Source organism: Perca fluviatilis, chromosome 4, assembly GCF_010015445.1.
Source record: "Perca fluviatilis chromosome 4, GENO_Pfluv_1.0, whole genome shotgun sequence".
Classification (NCBI taxonomy): domain Eukaryota; kingdom Metazoa; phylum Chordata; class Actinopteri; order Perciformes; family Percidae; genus Perca; species Perca fluviatilis.
Window position 1 is genome coordinate 17,801,215 of NC_053115.1, and position 20,539 is coordinate 17,821,753.

At 40.2% G+C, this 20,539-nt stretch overlaps 1 protein-coding gene across 19 annotated transcripts in view; it reads right to left on the reverse strand.

The window, feature by feature from the left end:
- Positions 1 to 20,539, reverse strand: part of cacna1da (calcium channel, voltage-dependent, L type, alpha 1D subunit, a) — a 62,928-nt gene that overhangs the window by 19,912 nt on the left and 22,477 nt on the right. For 9 of the 19 annotated variants that reach the window (XM_039796574.1, XM_039796573.1, XM_039796575.1 and 6 more), the window contains exons 5-24: positions 17,176 to 17,354; positions 15,756 to 15,908; positions 13,231 to 13,427; positions 12,738 to 12,841; positions 11,186 to 11,355; positions 9,469 to 9,543; positions 7,667 to 7,754; positions 7,257 to 7,283; positions 6,599 to 6,759; positions 5,871 to 6,096; positions 5,569 to 5,776; positions 4,728 to 4,848; positions 4,496 to 4,583; positions 4,372 to 4,402; positions 4,121 to 4,275; positions 3,872 to 4,001; positions 2,512 to 2,571; positions 1,115 to 1,221; positions 222 to 309; positions 9 to 116 (exon numbers count right to left, since the gene is read on the reverse strand). In XM_039796574.1, the coding sequence (XP_039652508.1) occupies positions 9 to 116; positions 222 to 309; positions 1,115 to 1,221; positions 2,512 to 2,571; positions 3,872 to 4,001; positions 4,121 to 4,275; positions 4,372 to 4,402; positions 4,496 to 4,583; positions 4,728 to 4,848; positions 5,569 to 5,776; positions 5,871 to 6,096; positions 6,599 to 6,759; positions 7,257 to 7,283; positions 7,667 to 7,754; positions 9,469 to 9,543; positions 11,186 to 11,355; positions 12,738 to 12,841; positions 13,231 to 13,427; positions 15,756 to 15,908; positions 17,176 to 17,354 (2,476 nt within the window). Of the gene's footprint in view, positions 1 to 8; positions 117 to 221; positions 310 to 1,114; positions 1,222 to 2,511; positions 2,572 to 2,649; positions 2,710 to 3,871; positions 4,002 to 4,120; positions 4,276 to 4,371; positions 4,403 to 4,495; positions 4,584 to 4,727; positions 4,849 to 5,568; positions 5,777 to 5,870; positions 6,097 to 6,598; positions 6,760 to 7,256; positions 7,284 to 7,666; positions 7,755 to 9,468; positions 9,544 to 11,185; positions 11,356 to 12,737; positions 12,842 to 13,230; positions 13,428 to 15,755; positions 15,909 to 17,175; positions 17,355 to 20,539 lie in introns of all 19 variants that reach the window. The other 10 variants (XM_039796581.1, XM_039796571.1, XM_039796582.1 and 7 more) reach the window with 3 other exon arrangements.

A 20,539-nucleotide genomic window follows, 5' to 3' on the forward strand; every position in this document is an offset into this window, starting at 1 on the left:
CTGCTGACCTTAAATAGCTGCACCCCTATACAGGCGAACATGAACTGGAGCAGAGTGGTGACGATCATGATGTTACCGATAGTTCTGATGGCCACAAACACACACTGCACCACGTGCTGTAAGACGGAGACATAAACATGTTTACAGATTGTGGCAGCTATACTGATACTGTGGTTATTGTTGTTGACAAGCTGCAGAATGACTTTGAGATGAGGCCTCACCTTTAGGCCTTTGGCCCGGTTAATGGCCCGAAGGGGTCGAAGAACACGCAGGACCCTAAGAATCTTCACCACAGAGATGGCCGAGGACCTGAACGAAAAAGAAAAGCAAATGGGTGTACTGGCAGTTTAAAAGCAAGATATTCCAGAATACCAAGTTCAAGTTTGACCGCAGGAACTCAGGGACTTTACTTGCTTTTCAGCCAGAGGAACCAGGAATTAAATTATTTTTGTGCCATAGCTCCTTGTGCCAAATAAATTGTACTTTTGATGGCCCTGTAGCTACTGAAGTGGAGTCTGCAGGGCTGACTGTTGCTCATTATTCAAACGTAAAACTTGTGGCTGCTGTTTTTACAGCTTTATTATAATAAGAAAGCACTGTGTGACACTAGTATCAATACAAGGACAAGAGTGGGACATTTCTTCTAATGTTTACTGAAAACAATTAAAGTCATGTTGTCGCTTTACTGACTAATCTAAAAACAAAAAAATAAAGAGACAGTTTGTAAATGAGTGGAGTGAATGAAAGAGAGAGCCAGCAGCGATCGAGAGAACAAAGTGAACTGTTACAGTAAGTATTAAACCAGAAATACATAACCATTAAACACTCAGTAGATTGTCTACATTGGAAACAGAGGTTCTGGGGTTTTCAGTCTCCTTTTCCATCTCTGCATGTCACCTTTGCATTCATTCACAACATCCATTCAAACATTAATTTGTCAGTCTTTAATCTGTTATCTGGCTAATTTGCCAAATTTCCATGTTGTTTTTAGAAGCGTTGGAAATGCAAACTTGAATACTAAAAGGGGACTTTTGAGTTTAGCTCCTGTGGCTCCATTGTTCCTGGAACTATTTTGTCAAAAAGGGCTAATTTGTCTGTGTTTGTTTATACTCACTGAATGCCAAAGGAGACAAGGGAAACTCCCACCACCAACAGGTCCAGGAGGTTGAAGTAATTCCTACAGAATGCCCCTTTATGTAGAAAGGCTCCATATGTTGTCATCTGAGGAGACGACAGAGGAAGTTAGAGGAGCAAATGACCAAGAAAAAAACACATATCATTCAACGCACACTAGTCACACACAGAGTTACACTGCAGAAGACGCAGACACACATACAGTACAGTGTGAACATGTTAAATAGGAAAAACATATGCTCACATACATCACTCTCCACCTTGCACACGCGCACACGTCTCCACACTCTTTTAGATCACTCTGATTCAGGGTGGCGAGCTCAGAGCAGTGAAACAGGAGGCTAACTCTACCGTCGCCACCCCCACAGCCCTTAACTACATGAATGTAGTAGTAAGTCATTCATTTCACAATCTACTATGGGATGAGGCAATAAAACATGCATTTTGTTGCCATGAAGTCAGGGATATCTACTACCTGCAAGAGCTGTAGTTATAGTGATTGGAAAGTAGAAATGGCCTTACTGTCACATTCATGTGGACCGTCATCTTAAAGCACATTCCATTATGTTCTTTAACAGTTCAGAATAAGGGGAAGCAGCTCCCAATTAAAACTTCATATTTCAGCAGGCAGAGAAGAAAAACCAGCCAAAATAACTCTGCTTCAAATAATAAAAGGATTAATTTTCCAAGTGCATGTAAATGTGGAGCCTTGCAGAGAGACAGAGAGAGAAGAGCGCTAACTAGGAGCAATTTGAAGTAAAACAGCGGTGGACTTGAAAGGTTTTTGCCCAAATGGGTGCAGCCACAACTCCACATTTCTATGCACTCAGTCAGGGAAAGCAGACTGAACCATGCTCGGCAGGAACATGGTTGGTTTTGCCCCCTCTTTTATGGGTAAACTGAAGAGCAGTCAGTACGAGAGGCATGAAGTACGCTTCGACTGGAGTTGACTTCGAACACCTCCCTAAAGATGACCTCAAACTCAACTTCAGCCAATGCCTTAACAATGTCTGAACAGCTCACTAAAATGTGTTGCATTGCACAAAGGGTTGCATCATGTTTTAAATATCTGCATCATCAAAATCATTTCAGCGATGACTGCCCGAATGACGTGACACCCATGTGAGTATGTAATGTAATGTAGATGTGATGTTTCCTTCCCCCAACATGAGTTCTTTGATTAGTGTAATTTGAACAAATCTTGTGTTTGTGTAAATGTGTGCAAAGTAACAGCTCCAATATTTGCTTTTTAAAAGAGGTGCCGTGAAGAAAAAAGTAAATAAGAGAAAGGAAACAAACAAGCCAGGTTGTACTGAGTGGCAGGTGACACACAAGGAGAGAATGCAGCAAGGCTCTCGTTGTCATTTAAGGGGTTACCTTCAATATGATCTCAAATGTAAACATACTAGTGAAGACATAATCTGCATAGCCTAGGACCTGGAAGGCAACGAGACATTTGGAGTGTTACTGGGGTATGGTTAGTCACAGCACGGACAGGGGACACATGGCATTTACCTTCAATACGATCTCAACAGTAAAGATAGCCGTGAAAGCATAGTCAAAGTAACCAAGTATCTGCAAAAAGCAACGTACATGTTTAACAAAGACAGGTCATTGTGCAGCTTCATACATCATATGTAAACAAGATGAATGAAAAAATAAATAAAAACATTTGAAGCCTTTTTTTTAAAAAGAGTTTGATAGAGTAAACATCACACAGTACATTATTACTTTCATTATTCACTGACTAGTTCATAAAGTGCAAGGTGCAATTTTACTAATCTATCATTTCCTATGCAATATCATAGTGCAGTTGCACTGAAAATGAAACACAGATATCCCTGGAATGTTTACTTTACAGGACTGTACCAGTGCTTTTGCCTGTTTTAGCTTATAAAATATAAATTGCATATTTTTATATTAACATTATTGTCAGCCAAAGTGTACCATACATTCAAACCTTCCAGATAGCAAGGGACATTCATTTAATTTTGGCATTTCAGAAACTTGACACTAGCTTGACATGAAGTACATCACTGTGAAATAATCACTGGCTTTCTTTTGTTTTGTACAGATTGTGTCCTCAATGAGTTAAGGCAGGCAACATTTCTTAAAAGCTCTCCTTTACGATGCATTTAAGGACACTCTGACATCTGTGATGTGTGAGCCTCCTTGCAAATATAAGCTGTCTTGCTGTTAAAACAATTCCAAAAGGCAAACGGCATTGTCAAAAAGATTATGTGAATTTAACCTTTTAGATTTAAAAGGTTAAGGTACCTTAACCCCTAAGTCATGAATGTTGGAACAAACCAGCATGAGCAGAGTCACCAGACGTCGCCATTAAATTTGGACAGGCCGTATTTTCAAGCATTTATCCTGGCATCGAGATAGAAACTGGTAATTACATTGTATGTATTGTTTTTGAAAATAAACTGCAATTCACTGAAACATAAGCATGAATGTTTCCTCAAAAGAAAGAAATAAACGTACAAACTCAGGTGGTGAATGCTTTGGAAAATGGTCAGTAGTAATGTAACATATGCAAGTTATAACAAATGGGCTAAAACATGCAAAACCACTAGTGTGGTCAACGAATTATGAAACAGATCTCAAAATGCTAAACTAACTTAACACTCAGAAAAGTTATATTTTCATGATGTAACTTGACCCACTTATCTTTGCAACACAGTCTGTTAGAAGCCATAAATACAATCCTGTTGAAGGGTCGTGGACTTACAATATTGCGAGCTGAGAAGTTTCGGATCGGATCCTCAGCAGCGAGTGACACGGAGCTGAGCATGATGAACACCAGGATGAGGTTGGTGAATATGTGGTGGTTGATAAGTTTGTGGCAAAACACACGGAACCTGGAGGACAAAGGAAATACAACACAGCAAGAAGCATCAGTGTGATATGAGGCACTGTGAGTGTGTGTGTGTCCATGTGTGTGAAGCCTGTGTGAACATGATGTGTGAGTGTTTCGTACGGGTTTGTGGTGCTAAAGATGAAGAAGGCACTTCCCTCTGGGATAGGAGTGATCTTCTCCTTCTTTATTAGGTCAGAGATGACCGGCCGAGGCCCCGATGGAACTTCTGGATCCTCCTCCTCTGCCGCAGTGTCGTCAATCTCCTCTTCTTCATCCTAATAGACGAGTAGAAAGTTTGAAAAGTATGTCAGTGTGTATAACTCCTCAAACTGTAAAGATAAGTTACTGTTAGATTCAGTAAGTCAGGATACCTTGTCATCTTTTTCATCCTCCTTTTTGTCCCTGTAATGAACACAGATATTGTTATGAATAATAGAGTACATACAAGCATATTTATACAGAGAGATATACAGTAGTAGGAGATCCAGCTGTTACCCTTTCTTGTCTCCTTCGTCTGTGTTGAGAGACTCTGCATCTGCCAAGTTGTCCACAGCGATAGCCAAGAAGACATTCAGAAGGATATCTGAGCAAAGTGTTCAGTAAAGGACAGTTCTCTGCAAAAGCACTTTAACACTGCTTTAAACACATACAATGATGAATGTAGGTCAACTCATGTATTTGCTGTTTCAGCAGTTTCAAGTGTGTTTGTATCAGTGACAGAGGATACAGTTTCCACAGATGAAGAGGATGATGAAGTAAAAGCACACGATCATCCCAGAAGAGGAAGGGCCTCCATACGCCATGATCCCATCGTACATAACAGCGTTCCAGTCTTCTCCGGTCAGGATCTAAAATCAATTATCATATTTATTTTGTGGGAGATGCATCAACAGTAGTGTGACAAGCTTAACGATTATACGGGGCCTGTATGTGTTGACGACACTTTTCCACATGCTACAATCCCCCAATCCCTGCTGAGAGTCCACAATAAACCCGTTACAGCTGCTATCAATGGGCAGAGATACAGCAAATGGATATGTACGTTGAACTATGGCTGTATATTTTGTCTGATTGACGCTGCCCGTTGGACGGTTCTGGTCTTCCCGTCATCCATTAATTCCTGATAATGGACACCTGATAATGGACACCGCGTCGGACATTAAAGGTGCTGTAGGTAGGATTGTGAAGATCCAGGACTTAGCCAAAAAATGTGAACATAGACAACTTCTCAGTCCCTCCCCCCTTTCTGCTAAAGCCCAAAACTGTCTCCTAAGCCCCTCCCCTCACAAGGGAGAGGTGTGCACGATAGAGCGTGTGTGAAGAGGGGGGGAAGGGGAGTAAACCTATCTGCAGCTCGTGCTCGGGGAAAGGGGGAGGGGAAGACGCTATGAAATGTGTGTGCCTGAGCAGTGATTGATACGCAGTTAGACAGTTAGCTTTTTCATTTTTATCTGCATGTTTATATGCAATGTATTTTCCACCAAATGCACCAATGGGCAAATGATGGATCTTCTGCTATTCAGATGGGAGTGACTGTGGTGTACCGTCATAATCTGAATAGTAAATACCTGAAACACAGTGAGAAGGGCTTGGGGAAAGTTGTCAAATGTACTCCTCTTGGTCTGGGTCTCGTCAAAGTTGAACTTTCCACCGAACACCTGCATGCCCAGCAGCGAGAAGATGATGATGAAGAGGAAGAGCAGCAGCAGCAGGGAAGCAATGGACTTCATGGAGTTGAGCAGAGACGCCACGAGGTTACTTAAAGACTGCCAGTGACTATAAAGCAGTAGAGAGAAAGAGAGACAGGTGATTAACTGAACACCACACAAACACACACACACACACACACACAGCATGGAAGCAGTCTTACCGTGTGACCTTGAAGATCCTCAGCAGGCGGACGCAGCGGAACACAGAGATACCCAGAGGAGACATGACTTCCAGCTCGACCAGAATGGTTTCAGTGATTCCTCCACACACCACAAAGCAGTCAAAGCGGTTGAACAGTGATACAAAATAGGCCTGTAGCCCGAGACTGTACATCTTCACCAACATTTCACATGTGAACAGGGCTAGCAGCACCTTGTTGGCCACATCTGTAACCCAGAATTTAAAAAAAAAAAAAAATAAATGGAGAGAGAGAAAGAGAGAGAGATAAGGAGTTAAGGATGACACGTGAGATAGTGTAGGTGGTTATATTGCTGCTGTTAAACCACTTAGAGATCATAAACCTAGGCTGCACAAATATAACAGCTGCACAGACAAACATTGCATTTTAATAATTAAAATATAGATGACACAAAAAATGTAACATCTTCACTAATATTTTATTTATATACATTTCTATTCAAATAATTGAGAAAATAGTTAAAATGTTAAAAAATCCCATCATCATGACTTGCAATATCAAGTAATCCTTTAATACTTTAGTTCTCTTTGGCTCATGGTTGAAATCTCCACCTAGTTTCATTGAAATGTAAGATATCATAACTAAATGAAATAGACAAATGAGGTAATAAAAAATGTATCAAAAGGTTTTCTTTCTTACTTTCTTTCTTTTAAATAAGACTTTGATGTGTACTGTAGTGCTGTTCATACCCTGTACTTGTGTGAGCCACATTGGCTGGTTGTAATGCTCTGATGATATGGTGAGCGTGTTGAGGAACACAAGGATGATGACCAGCCAATAGAAAGGCACCGATTTGACAGCCAACCGGCACTTCCTGCGGCAGAACCTGTTCCAACGGCGCCAGCGCCGACTGCAGGAGCAGAAAGCAATGTCAGTACGAAGTATAATGCTGATGTGTGTGTGTGTGACTCACTTTGCTAATGAATTGATTTAGAAGAACACAGAATCTGGTCACATAGATTACAGTGTCTAAACACAAAAATGTAACACTAAAATAGTTTAAGGTAAACACTACATTTGTTTCTATTAATAAGAAGAATGCAGAGGAGTGAGGGGAAGGAGTCCTGGGGGAACTGCATCAATATATTTTTTGCAAGTCATACTGTAAAGTAAATGAGCTGAAAAATACTGCGTAAGACTATTCTATAAAAAAACCTTATGGTACATGCTGACTTTCTAAAAGCTGTTGATTTATCATCCCCAGTAAAGTCTCATTAAAATACAGTAAAATGAAAGCCAAGCACTTACAAATAAACATTTATATAATCTAATGCTGGGCACAGACCCCTATGGTAACAGCTGTACTGTATGCACCATGCAGAGACACACACCCATAAAGATACTGACCTGAACTTTGACTTTGAAATTTTTTGACTGAAAGAAAGAAGAATTTGTCAAAGTTTACAAATGCAGGTTGTAGCAAAGGTTTGATAGGGGCAATGGAGTGGTAGGGAGAGGTCCATTGATAACAACGTTAAAGTGTCCAACCGCAAAAGTCAGCAGCATTACAGGGTAGGAAGGCAATATAAACATGCGAGTTGCTTTAACCATTTGACCGTTTAAAAAAAAAAAAAAAAATTGAAATCAAAAGTGAAAAGAGTAGCACTCGATAGAGAACCTGTAACGTGAGGGACGGATGCTTTTTAAATCTCTGTATGCAACACTCACACCAGAAGGGACAGCAAGCCGATGTATAGAAATTCAAAGTAATAACTGTGATCTGGTTTTTGAACAGGTTTGCTGTGTAAAGTTCTCACCACAGAGGTCCGCAGCATGGTGTCTTCTCCTCCTCCCCGTTTTGATTCTCAGTGTTCACAGATTCTGTTTCGCTGGGTGGGACGCTCGCTGCAGCAGCAAATAAAGCAGACATTTACAAAAGAATACTCATATGTGCTTCACAGTGGCACAATATTCTACACCCTTAGATAGACTGGAGTGCAGTACATCCCAGAGTGAAGAAGTGTCTAAAGAAATAAAATGGAGACTGCCTTCATCACATCAGGCTATTCTGACAGGCATTTCTTCAGAAGGAAGTAAAAAGATACACTAAAGGAACATACTTAACAAATCAGCAAAGACAAAAAAAAGAAGTTACACTCAAAAAACTAAGTGCATCACAATATTTTGATAGTGATTTAAAAAAAGGAAGTGACAAAATGATTATATTTTTCATCTCCAAAACCATGTTGCAGCTCCAAAACTTCCAACCTTATAGAAAGGAAAGAGCTAAGCGATGTGGCTGTGCATCACTGTCATCATTAGTATCATTTACCAAGTGCTGAAAGGGAGCTGACATGGGACAGGCGAGTGGACAGCTGCTCTACGAGGGCTGACTGATGCAGACAATGAAGGAGCAGAGGGAAGAGGGGAGCAGGCCGAGGAGGACAGAGCTCTTAAAGCTGTCTCTGAAATACTACACTCAAAGTACTGCCAGCGCTGCGGAAAGACTGTCTGCACAGACAGATGATGATTAACTGTGCGAAACATCTCAGTGCTTTAACTCGAATGAGGGAGCGTGGTGTGTGCTGCTTAGCTTATGTAGACGTGTTGGCTTTGATTCCTGAGTGGTCGGACAGCTCTCCGCTCTGAAAATAGTGCTGACTGCTGGAGTAGTGATCTGGGTTTAGCCCTGTTTCCTATATATTCATACTGAGCCGCTGCTTTTAAAATGGGACATGGAAAGGAATCAGGGCGTGCCTGCTATCAAACATAGCTGTATTTCTATTTCATATTAGACACGTTTCATGAGTAAAAGATAGGCTTTTTTTTAATTTAGAACCAGTAGATTTTTAAAGAAGAACAAAACTGGGAGGAAAAACAGGAGTGAACAAAAACTGAAAAAGGCTGTGATGCTCGGACACGACGGGTTTAACACAATAGTAAAGCACAAAGTGATGAGGTATTACATTAGGCTTCACATCAACACACTCTTACTCAGCTGTCACTCAGGATGCTCCAAATGGGATTTTAAGGCCGCTGCTGCTTACTACCTAGTTTTAAGTCCTGATGTGTTCACCAATAATGCAGTTGAGTATTTGGGAAAATCAATGATTCTTCACTGATAGATGGAAGTAAAGTTTAAATGATTATTGTGTGGGTTTTTTTTGCCCACAAGATGAAACACAAGCTAGCAGCATGTTGAATAAAAACAACAAATGAGATTTTAGGTTCATGGTTGTCTTTCAATTGTTTATGATATTTAGCATATTCTAATATGTTTAGGTTATTTAAGTTTCCTTTCCTTCTGCACTCTAAGGTATTTCATTTTGAGCTTATCTTTTCTATTTAAATCTGTTCTATATGATGTTTTATTGTAATGTTGTGTTGAATGTTTGAATGTCTTGTCTGTCAGCTCACCAAGGCGACTTCCTAACAACAGTTTTTGGAAATGGCAATAAAGTCAACTTTGTAAGATCTAATCTAATCAGGTCTAATCTGATTTTGACCTAATTATTGACACATTTTTCTGCATCAGATTAATTTGAGCATCAAACACATACACACGCACGTACACATACACAAGAGCAAGAGAACACTGGAGGGAAACCACAGGATTTACCATGAGTGTCGGACGACTGGCTGAACCACCCAAACCTTCCTTTCTTCTTCTCAGTAAGGTCAGCCAGAGTCACCCCTTCATGTGTAATGCATGCAAGCCCATGCATTCAGACACAACAGCACAGCAGAGGGACATGGGGGGCGAGAATGGGCTGCTATCAAAATGGGTCAGAGCAGACAAGCACCACAGGACAACAACAGTATTCAAAATATCAATATCCAACAATGACAAGAGCAGCAGGAGTCACAGGGGCTGCAGACACTGAGGAGGGCAGAAGAACAACACGGAGAGCTGTTAGTCACTGGAAGTGCCTGCAGGTGACGAGGCCCTTTGCTAACATATTACAGTGACAATTAAAGCATTCACATGTTAACGTGTTAGCAGGGGCTCATTTATCGTCGACAGACACCAAAAGCCAGGATGGATGTTGAAGAAAAGCAGTATGGACCTGCCTCCTTGTCACACAGAACCTCCACAGCTTTAACTAGGAGCCTAAACATCTAACTTTATACATGAGGTATGACTAGAGGAAAAGACAGGTGGGAGAGGCGACAGTAAATGGACAGAGTACATTCAAAATGATGGAAGATCGTAATGAGCAGACAGAGTGTATAAAAATAAAGACCAAACTATAAGGTGAATCAGTCGCAGTTTCTCTGTTCTGCATCGTGTCTGCTGCTTATATAAAGAGGATTTGGATTAAGAGTTTTTCTACTGCTCAAGTAATATCTTTTTTTCCTCCTTTTACCCTTCTCAGATAAACTCTAGTGGTACTCACAGCGTGCTCCACTTCCATCAGTGACATGGATTGAGCGTGAAGATATTAACAATCTGTACAGCTCTGCTTCAAGCACCTTTCATATACAAAACAGTAGTCAAAACATGCCCCTATGTTATGTAGGTATGCATCTATGTGTGTGCACTGTGTATAATGAAAGTATCACTGAATATAGCACAAATATTGTCGATAATTTTACTAGTCGTTAAGGGAAAAATTCCATCATCAATTGTTATGAAACTGTTAACCGTGCAAATTTGCGGCCACAATCGATCAACCTGCTTCATCTATTTTTGCTTCAGTTAGTGATTTCCTACAATTCCCAGAATGACTTTTGAAAAGCTTTATCAGACCAACAACTGATCTGCATGAATTGCATTATGGACTATTAATGCTACTGTCGGTGGAGAAAGTAAATAATTCTCTCTCTGATGATTTTTTGTGGAGCTAAATTAGGAGCATGTCTTAGCTTGAAGCTTCTTTTTACCTAATTAATACCAGCTGTATCTATGCTAGATTTGTCTTAATATGATTGACCAGTTATTCGGGTCAATTTGAAAAATGGAGCACTTTCCACCCAAATGGACACAGGAGTGCTAGGAAAAGCACCTGTTTTGTTTTCAACTGTATGATGGGATAATACATATTTCTCCTCCTGAGAGAAATTATTTTTTGTTTTTTTGTTTTAGCTAATCCACTTTTCCCCCCTTTTCTTTACAAAAGGCCCACACTATATATTTCTTGAGGACCAACTCTTGCATTTTCTGATTATATAAAAATACTAGTTATAGTTCAAAACCCTCTTAAGCCACCAATAATACACACTGCTGGATATTTGTCTTGATGCGCCAGTAACAGATTCGATCAGTTTGCTGTATTGAAGGGCTCTTGTGATGCCAGCGCAGCATTACTCTGGGAGGAATGGGAGAAGGTGCTTACGGTTGCGCTTGGTCCCCTCATCGGCCTCATCCTCGTTGTCAGGGTCGATGTCTTCGGCCTGAGTGATCCAATCCAAGTAACCTTTCAGATCCTCCTCCAGCTGCTGCTTCTCACGCAGCTTCTGGAAGTCTCCACGGGCTTTAGCCTTCTCTCTCTCCTTGGAGAACTCTCTGGGTTTGCAGAGGCACACATAGACAAAAAATGCAAACACATACAAACACACAGGAGTACATAAATGACCCAAAACACATAGAGAAACTTACTTTCACAGCAAACAAAGTCTTCCTTCCTATATTAAATAATCTCTAACAATCTGAACATTTCCACTACACTGCATAAATACATTCTACATATTCACATACTTCAATCATAACCTTTCAATGCCTTGTGTGTTTTTGTGAACCCTAGCCACTGGAGGGAGATGTACACCTTTGAAAGACAGACACAGCACTATATTTAGAGCCCGACAGTACAGTAGCGTATCCTTCAGGCGAGCATCTTATTCATACAGAAAAGGCAATTTAGGTGGACAGATGGTTTCAAGACGCACGAAACATTTGCACAACATCTAAACTCATATATTTTATAGAACAACAACTGTGGAAACTACAGTATGTAGGGATTCAGAAGATGATACATAAATATATTCAGTGGACGGTGGGATGTTGTCTTTACTGAAAGAAATAAGCCAAAAACAAAGAGACTTGATGGTAAGAGGGTAGAAAAGCAGCATTTGTAATGCTGCATTTAGAAAATTGATGCAAGTAACAAATTGTGCCAATCTACAGCAGCCAACAGGACTGCAGGAGTGTCTGAGTTGATGATTCTGCTAACCTTGTTGGCTTTTTAAAAAACATCTGGCTTTGCTGGCTGGTCAACCATCCAGAGTTAATTCAACTGTAATACCCCACCCCCCACTCCACAGAGCTGGGAAAGCAAACTGGGGTTTGAGAGAGCTTAGTAGCGCAGAGGGAGTGAAGGCCGAGGAATAAGATTAATTTCCTTCTCAGGAGGTTGGGTGGGTTGAGGATGGGGGGGAGATGAGGAGGAGGAGGAAGCGCTCACTTTGCAGTTGCTACGGAAAGAACGTGATAGTTTGACGCCAATGTCTGAGAAAGAATATTCATATATCTCGTGGTCCTAACACAGAATAGCCAATCATAGGTTTAATAGCTCAATATTTTTGTATAAAGATTTTCAGGATCTTACTTCCCAAGACTGCAGCATAGTTTATACTTATGTATAGGCTAACACTACATACTAAGCAAATAACAAACCACTGCATACATGCTTCGCACACTGCAAACGAAAACCACTGCACACGTTTCCTCTTACCCACTTAGCACACCTAACACAAGGTTTAACACAAAAAAGGATCCCAGTATGATCAGGCTAACAAAGTAAATCCAAGGTGTTTCCCATCCGATGGCGTCGTTGACCTACGGGAGCCAAAAGTAGCCGTTTAACAGACAGAAACACAAATAAGAACAGAGAACCTGCTGCCTGAAATCAAGCAGAAGGTCTCTGTCTGCAAAGAGAGGAAGATGCTTACCCGCTCAACACACCCAAAACCAGGTTAAGAACGAAAAAGGAGCCGAAGATCACAAGACTGACAAAGTACACCCATGGAAGCTCAAGGCCCATAGCATCATTCATCTGGAGGAACAAGCATCACCACAGAGGAAGGAGAGGAGGGGTAAGAGAGGGGAAAAAAGAGTGAAACAAACTGTTAAATGTAGAAACAGTCAGAAAAGAAAAACAGAAGAAAAGATAGTCAAAAGTAGCTTTTTCTTCAGATGAAGAAAAATAGAGATCTTGCAGGAAAAGTACCAGGATAGCATCTTATTGTTGTTGTGAGTTGTTGTATGCATCCAATCATTTAGTCAATCAATCATATCAGAGCGATAAGAGCTGCCTCAGGAAGTTATCAGCAGCTCCATCTTCAGAATGTCAGTCACATTATTGTTGTGTCTGATCTGAGTCGACGTTTAAGCTGAAGGCGTGTGACAGTCACAGGATATTGAACTGGGAGAGCAGAGACTCACCCAGTATAACACGTCCGTCCAGCCCTCCATGGTGATACACTGAAACACTGTCAGCATAGCAAACAGGAAGTTGTCAAAGTTGGTGATGCCACCGTTGGGACCATGCCAGCCTTCCCTGCACTCGCTGCCATTGATGGGGCATTGGCGCCCATGCCCTGAGATCGCACATGGAGCTGGTTCCTCTTCTGCTATCACATCTGAAGAAAGAGAGGATACAACTAGGATTGTAATCATGTATGTATTATATATATATATATATATATATAATAATATTATATATTATAATATGTTAAAAATATTAGATTAATTCAAACAGTGGTCACAAACCAAAGCCCCCTCAGACAATTTAATCAGGCCCTGACCATGTTTACGATGTATTGTTACCAGAGATGGGGACTCGAGTTTGAGACTCGGACTGGAGTCACACTTAAGTCACACACACAGAGTGACTTGAGACTTGACTTGAGACTCGTCCTCAAAAGACTTCAGACTCGACTTGGACTCAAGATGCGGGACTCGTGAACAATCTTTATTTTTAGGAAAAGTCCGATGAGCTGAATGTTATTCCCCTCCCTGCGTAACCTACAACCAGCCTACGTAACACGTAATACGTAACGTATCTGCTGTGGGCGGCTACACGTGAGAGAGTGAAACAAACGTGTCGACCGCAGCGGCAGCTGCTGTGCCATTCATCAGAAGCTTTAGCTTTAAAAACTTCAGACAACAAGGCCCAAACAAAAGTAACATTGAATGTGTGGTAATATGATAAAGGATTCTTGCTCTACCACATCTAATTGTAATAGTTTGTATTGTATTTTAAAAAAGTATTCTGATAGGTTAACAAACATGTTTAGCTCAGCATTGGCCATCTAACGTTAGCTTGCTTTAGCTACGACCTACGGGAGGTTAACCCCGACTGTCATTCGCTAGATATTATGAAAAGATGAATGAGCATTTGTTTGTTTGCAAAACTTGTGATACTGGATTTATGTAATCATTAACTTCCTGATGGATGCAATCCTTGAATTCCTTATACAGTATATACAGTCCTTCCAGAAAAATGCGATGGAATATGCAGGATATTTATGCAATTTTATGCGATGAAATTGCAGGAACTTGCAAAAACTGCGATTTAATGAAAAAGAGGGAAAAAAAGTGATTCCCCCAACACCCTGCTTTTTGATGATGTTCACGTCGCGTAATTACATCACTTCATAACGTTCCCATGGCAACAGGGAAAAATGGCTGCTCTTGTGTGAAGTAAACACAACATTTTTCAACTTTCTGCTAAGATATATGTGACTTTTTTGCAACGAAAATGCGGGGATTATGAAATCATGCAAGGCCCACATATTTTGCGCGAAAATCTGCAATTTATGCGGCGAAAGTGCGTGGTATTTGAAAAAATGCATAATCGCGTTTTTCTGGAGGGACTGTATATAGCATAGTGTTCTAAGCAGCTTGGATGGAACACAGCAGGTGATATAACATTATAACCACAAGAGACTTGAGACCTGACTCTAGCTCAGAGACATGTGAGCATCTCTGATTGTTACATCTGGTCTTCAAATACATTTCTTTACTTTTTCTCATTTTAATTATAGTAATTGTAGTATAGTAATTATAATCATTTAACTTTCTAGCAAGACTGCAAAATTAGCGAATAAAAATGGCTTTTTATTTCACATTTAGGCTTAACTGCGGAATTAACACTTGCTTTGACCAACAGCACCTTACACTTTCTAAACCTTAAAGTAAGGTTGACCACGAGGACAAATAGTTTTAAGAGTGGTGGATTGTTTTCCGTCATGGAGTGTAATGTGACTGCCTCCCTTCTCATCTGGAGAGGGAGGAGAAAGCTGCAGTTCTCCAGGAAAACATTCTCACTTGGCATTACTCTAAGGAAATTACAGAGCAGCATGATGTACAAGTGTTTTAACAGGCCCTCTTGGACAAAACAACCTGGCCAGTGCATCCACCAGGTAATGAAGAGATTTGCAATGTCAGAGTATAAATGTCATCACCTGCATGAGACATCCACTAGACATTGTAAAAAAACAATTAAGGTAAAGTAACACAGCAAAATGTAACAGTGTTAGACTGTGCATATGTCTGCCTATACTGTAGATAGTGTGTACGTTTTTTCATAGTGTTGCAACTAGAAAAACACTGATCATGTTTTATTCCCTATTTGAGACAAAGTGAGTCAAATAAATTTATGAAAAAGCATGCCTGTGACTTTCTATGCTTCAGTTTGTGCAATATGTCATGCACATAAGTTATTATGTCAACCTGACTTGATTAATTGTGTGAAGAATCCCTTATACACCTTTTAGGTGGGCCCACATGCTGTCAGATTAGACATTAGGTTTCACCTTCATAATGGAGAAATGCATGTTGATTTTTGTTTGTTTGTTGAAAGTCAGTGTACGTCAGTATAGTGTTACAGTATTCAAAATACTAGATGTGTAGACTAGAAAGATGACTTAATTGTATATGTACAACAGACAATCAAGAGGGCATACCTGAGCCAGGAATAAAGCAGGTTGCGTGCATTTTACCGATGAAAAGCTCCAGGCCGATAATCGCATAGATGATGATGACAAATAAGACCAGGAGGGCAATGTGAAGGAGAGGGACCATGGCTTTAATGATGGAGTTCAACACCACCTGTAAACCTAAGCAAGGAGGAAAATAAACACATTATATGAAGCTTGGCTGTACTTTGAATGCACAGTAAGAAACACAGCTGCAAACGTCAGTTGGTACCAGTCTCCATCCATGTCCTTATTGCGACGAAATAACTCTTGTGTCTTTTGTAAGTCATGATGGTTCACATAATGACGGGCTAATGACCTAAATATAAAACTATAAGACATACATTATAATATTTTGTTTATCAACATGCGATCTGAGCATACAGTATGTGTGCAGTGTGGGATGATTATACTGTAGATGACTGTATGTTTCCCCCACAAGTAGGAAGTGTGTTTTCTTTTTTACAAATTTGATACCAGTTTGACCATGACCATGGGCGCTGCCCTAGGGAGATGTTCCAGACACGTCCAGCTGGGAGGAGGCCTTGGGGAAGACCTAGTCTATATTGACGACGTTTCATTTCCGGGATTGCTCCCGTGCCACCGGAAAGTCAGCCAGATGTCCCTCATTTCGGCTGGATGTCCGGTACCTTCTGCTTTCTTTGTGTTAGAATTTTAAACTTGGATTTATGAGGACTATGGTTAACTGCTCCTCAGATCTCTGCAGGGTAAATCCAGACAGTTACCTAGACTATCTGTCCAATCTGAGTTTTCTGTTGCACGACTAAAACAACTTTTGAACGTACACATGTTCCCCCAAAACAAGTTCCTTCCCAAGGCTATTTTGCAGAGGCTCCGTTGCTCCGTCCGACGCTTAGTGCCTCCCAAGACGGGAGGAAGGAAGGTCTTGCAATTCGAGACTAGGGAAGACCCAGGACTAGGTGAAGAGATTAATTCTCCACCCTGACATGGGAATGCCTCGGGATCCCCCATTCAGAGCTGGTTAATGTGGCTAGGGAAAGAGAAGTTTGGGGTCCCCTGCGAGAGCTGCTGCCCCGCAACCTGACCACAGATAAGTGGATACATTTCAGTACATATAGAACAACATATAGTTCATAAATGTGTCAGAAGTGTTTACTCTGAGGTTGTTTTTATAACAGAGCTCATGCCTCTAGGGTGCTGATGTAGATGTTGAATAGATGTTTTTGAAAAACAGTCCTCAGGGATGATACATAGACCATCTGGACTTGTGATGTGTAACCCTTCAACCTACAATTTACTGGGACTAATAAGGGTTAGGATCATTATACAATATATACAGAAAATATGTGGTAAATCGTATATCTTATCTTATGTATTTGGTTACACAGGGTAAACATGGTGTTTGCATATGGAGCTCAGTACTTACTGGGTACTCCTGAGACCAGCCGCAGGGGTCGCAGCACACGGAAGGCTCGAAGGGCTTTAACATCGAATCCACCTGGTTTTCCTCCATGTCCTTGCATTGACGGATGGAGACCTTCTCCTTCTGCTTCGCTTTCTACCTTCTCTTCTTTGGTCAAAAGCTCCAAGACAACACTGAAGAGTCTATCAGAGAGCAAAGACAGAACCCCACACTATTAGTCTACTGAGGAAAACATTCTGTATAACATACAACAACGTGTTTGCATTTGAGCCGAGTTAGCAGAGCTGAAATGATTAGTCGATTATTCAATTAGTCGATCGGCCGAAAATTAAGTAATTTGATTTATTGTTTTAGTCCATTTTCAAAAAAGGAGATGCCAAACAAACAATTTGCAGATGTCACCTTTGGCTCTGGAAAATTATACTATACATTGTTTTTTATAGAAAGAATGACAATTATATTATCAACAAAATAAGCAGAAAAAAAGCAGAATTGTCAATTTTAAAAATTGTTCCAATCCTAAATATCATTTCCTTTACAGAGAAGAGTTTTCCCAAGCAATATAGGCTACTAGATGTGTGCTTTTTGAGGGGTCATATCAGACGACCAGTTTGATGGAAAAATAGCTTTGATTTTCGATGGGAATAGGTTGTTCTGCTTTCAGAGAGGCTTTCATAGAATTCATGATACATCCTGCATTATAATCATGAGTTGTGCATTAGTTAAGCATTACAAATAAGATTCATACCTTTATTATACACATATAATCTAATTTGAAAACATATAAACAGGTTCAAAGACCAAGCACTGAACAGAACCCTTAGAATGAATGCATTTCATTTCATCAAGCATCATATATTATATAGTTTTCCATCATAAATTATTCACAAGTAAATGTTCTCTTTGTACTTTGCACTTACTTAATTCTGTTAACAGTACATTTAACAGTGACTGCAATGTACCGATTCAATTCATCTTTTTAATAATGCTCTTGACTGTATACAAGCTCTGTCACAAAGCCTTCTTACATGTTGCCCTTTCCTGGCTGAGAGCATTTTTATTTTACTGTTGTTGATCCCTCAATGCATGAGATGTAAAACTATAATGTAGCATGTGCCAACGCGTACTTTACAGCCACCCACAAACCATACTGATATCACCAGGATACAGTTGGATTAAAAGAGTACTACACATATTAAATGCAATGCACCATTAATTTTAATATGTTACATAAAAACTGGTTAGTAAACACTGTAGTGGTAGCTTCCACATATTCATAGTATTTGTACTTTTGCCAGGGGCGATGCTGAGAGTGCAGTACAGCAGCATCTCATCCCCTTTGTCTCAATGCCCAGTTACAGTGTACAAACAGCAGATAAATGTACAAAAGCTGTTTCCTTACTGTGGTCACAAAGTGAAATCAGCAGTGAACAAATCCCTCACCATGAAAAAGGACATTTCATTACAGTCAGTTAGACGTTCCTCGCCTAGCCAAGAGGGGAAATCATCTCGACACATCATCACATCAAAGCTGTGGACTGTGAGCAGTGAATGAAGCTGCCAATAGGAAGGAGTTCTGAGGGCCTATAAGCACAGTCTGCTCAGACTTATGTTATACTGAGTCACAGCTGTAAGACTGACCACTAGGGTTTCATTACTCATTCAGTCATGTTCAAAAGAAAACATATCGACACCTTATTTTACTGCATATACCTGAAGAGAACCGCTTTGATAAAAGTGATACATCAGGTTTCTTTACCGGTCAAGCTGCATAACTTAAATGTGTCTCCTCGATATTTAAGGAGTCATACAAGTGGTTTTAACTGTTTTAGTCTATTAACTACAAATCACTTTACAAAACTGCTGTAAACCATGCTACTGTGTGAATGTTGTTTTCTCCTGCTGGTTTCAATATATACTGTATCTGTATGAAAGTCGATGGCTAATTGATTTTAAAAAAATGGAAACAATTGCTGCATGGAATTGTACATCCCAATATATAAAACTGTATAACATGCATTTAAAAATGATCAACACTTGGTTAATATGAATCCATTATTGACTGTCTTTATGTTTTGGTCTCTTTAGCTGCCTAATGCTCCACTAAATATGTTCACCAGCTAGTTGCCAACTAAAAGGTGGGGGAATTGCAGATTAGGGTGATCATTCTATTTGTCATTAAATCCATTGCTACTGTTATGTAAAAATATTGATTAGTGCAGCTTTAAGATCTGTAGTTTAAGAGCTTAAACACACTGGCATGATCCTTTAAGGAAAAATAAATCTTCCGATCTCATCATTACTCACCTCTACTACTATACCCTCAAAATTGAATATGTCTCATTTTTTTGATAAATTCAATAAATGTTCTTTTACATGACCTTACTGTTAGATTTTTCTTTGTTGCAAAGCTAATTTACATTTGAAACCCACGTCCTTTTACAGTAATACAATTATGTTTTTAACAAATCTTCCCCCCACCACTTGTTTTTTACTTCTTTTTTTTTAAATTAGATAAGTCAAAAAAAGAAGGATTTTTACTGTAACATTATACCCCACAGGCCTAAGATATTTTCTTGCATTTCAACACTTTTCTCTCTGTGAAGAGCAGTATTGAATAAAGAAATACATTAAAGCACGGCTGAATCTTCGGGCACCTACGACCTTTTGTTAACCTCTATTGAACCATAAGGTGAGCTGCTATAATCTATACATACAAAGACACACAAACATATTGAAGTGTGCTGTGAAGTAGGCTGAACCTTGACCTTTCGACATGAATTTATATAGCCGTTTTAGAGCCACATTGACCTAGCTATATATTGTTACTGGGAGTATTATTTCAGTGGGTCATTTCAGTGATTTAGCAGCAACAGTCACTCTCCATAGCAGGAGCAGCCGTCTTTGAATTTGACTGCATGGCAGATCAACTCTGCATGCTGCAAACAGACAGAGATCTGACCCAGCTACCCACTGGACTGTGTATGAGAGGAGAGAAAGAGGGAGGAGAGACATGAAGGAAGATAGAGGAGAAAAAAGAGAAGCTGCTATAAGGATGAAGATAACACGAGGAGAGTGTGCAGGAGATAGGAATGAGGGCAGAGTGAGGTGGGGAAGTGTAAAGCTTAACGTACAAGATCAAAATGGAAGGGGAAGTAAAAGAAAGAGCTGCAGAGACAAAAGCAGAGCAGTATGGAAGAGTGTGAGCGAAAGAGTGAGAGGAGAGGGAAAAATGGGAGGGAGTGTTGGAGAAGAGATGAAGTATGGAGAGATGGTGACTCACGCCAGTGGTGGTAAAGCTCTGATTTATTCTCTCTGTCTTTTCTGGGTCATATACTGTGGGTGTATGAGGGTCTCTATTCGCACT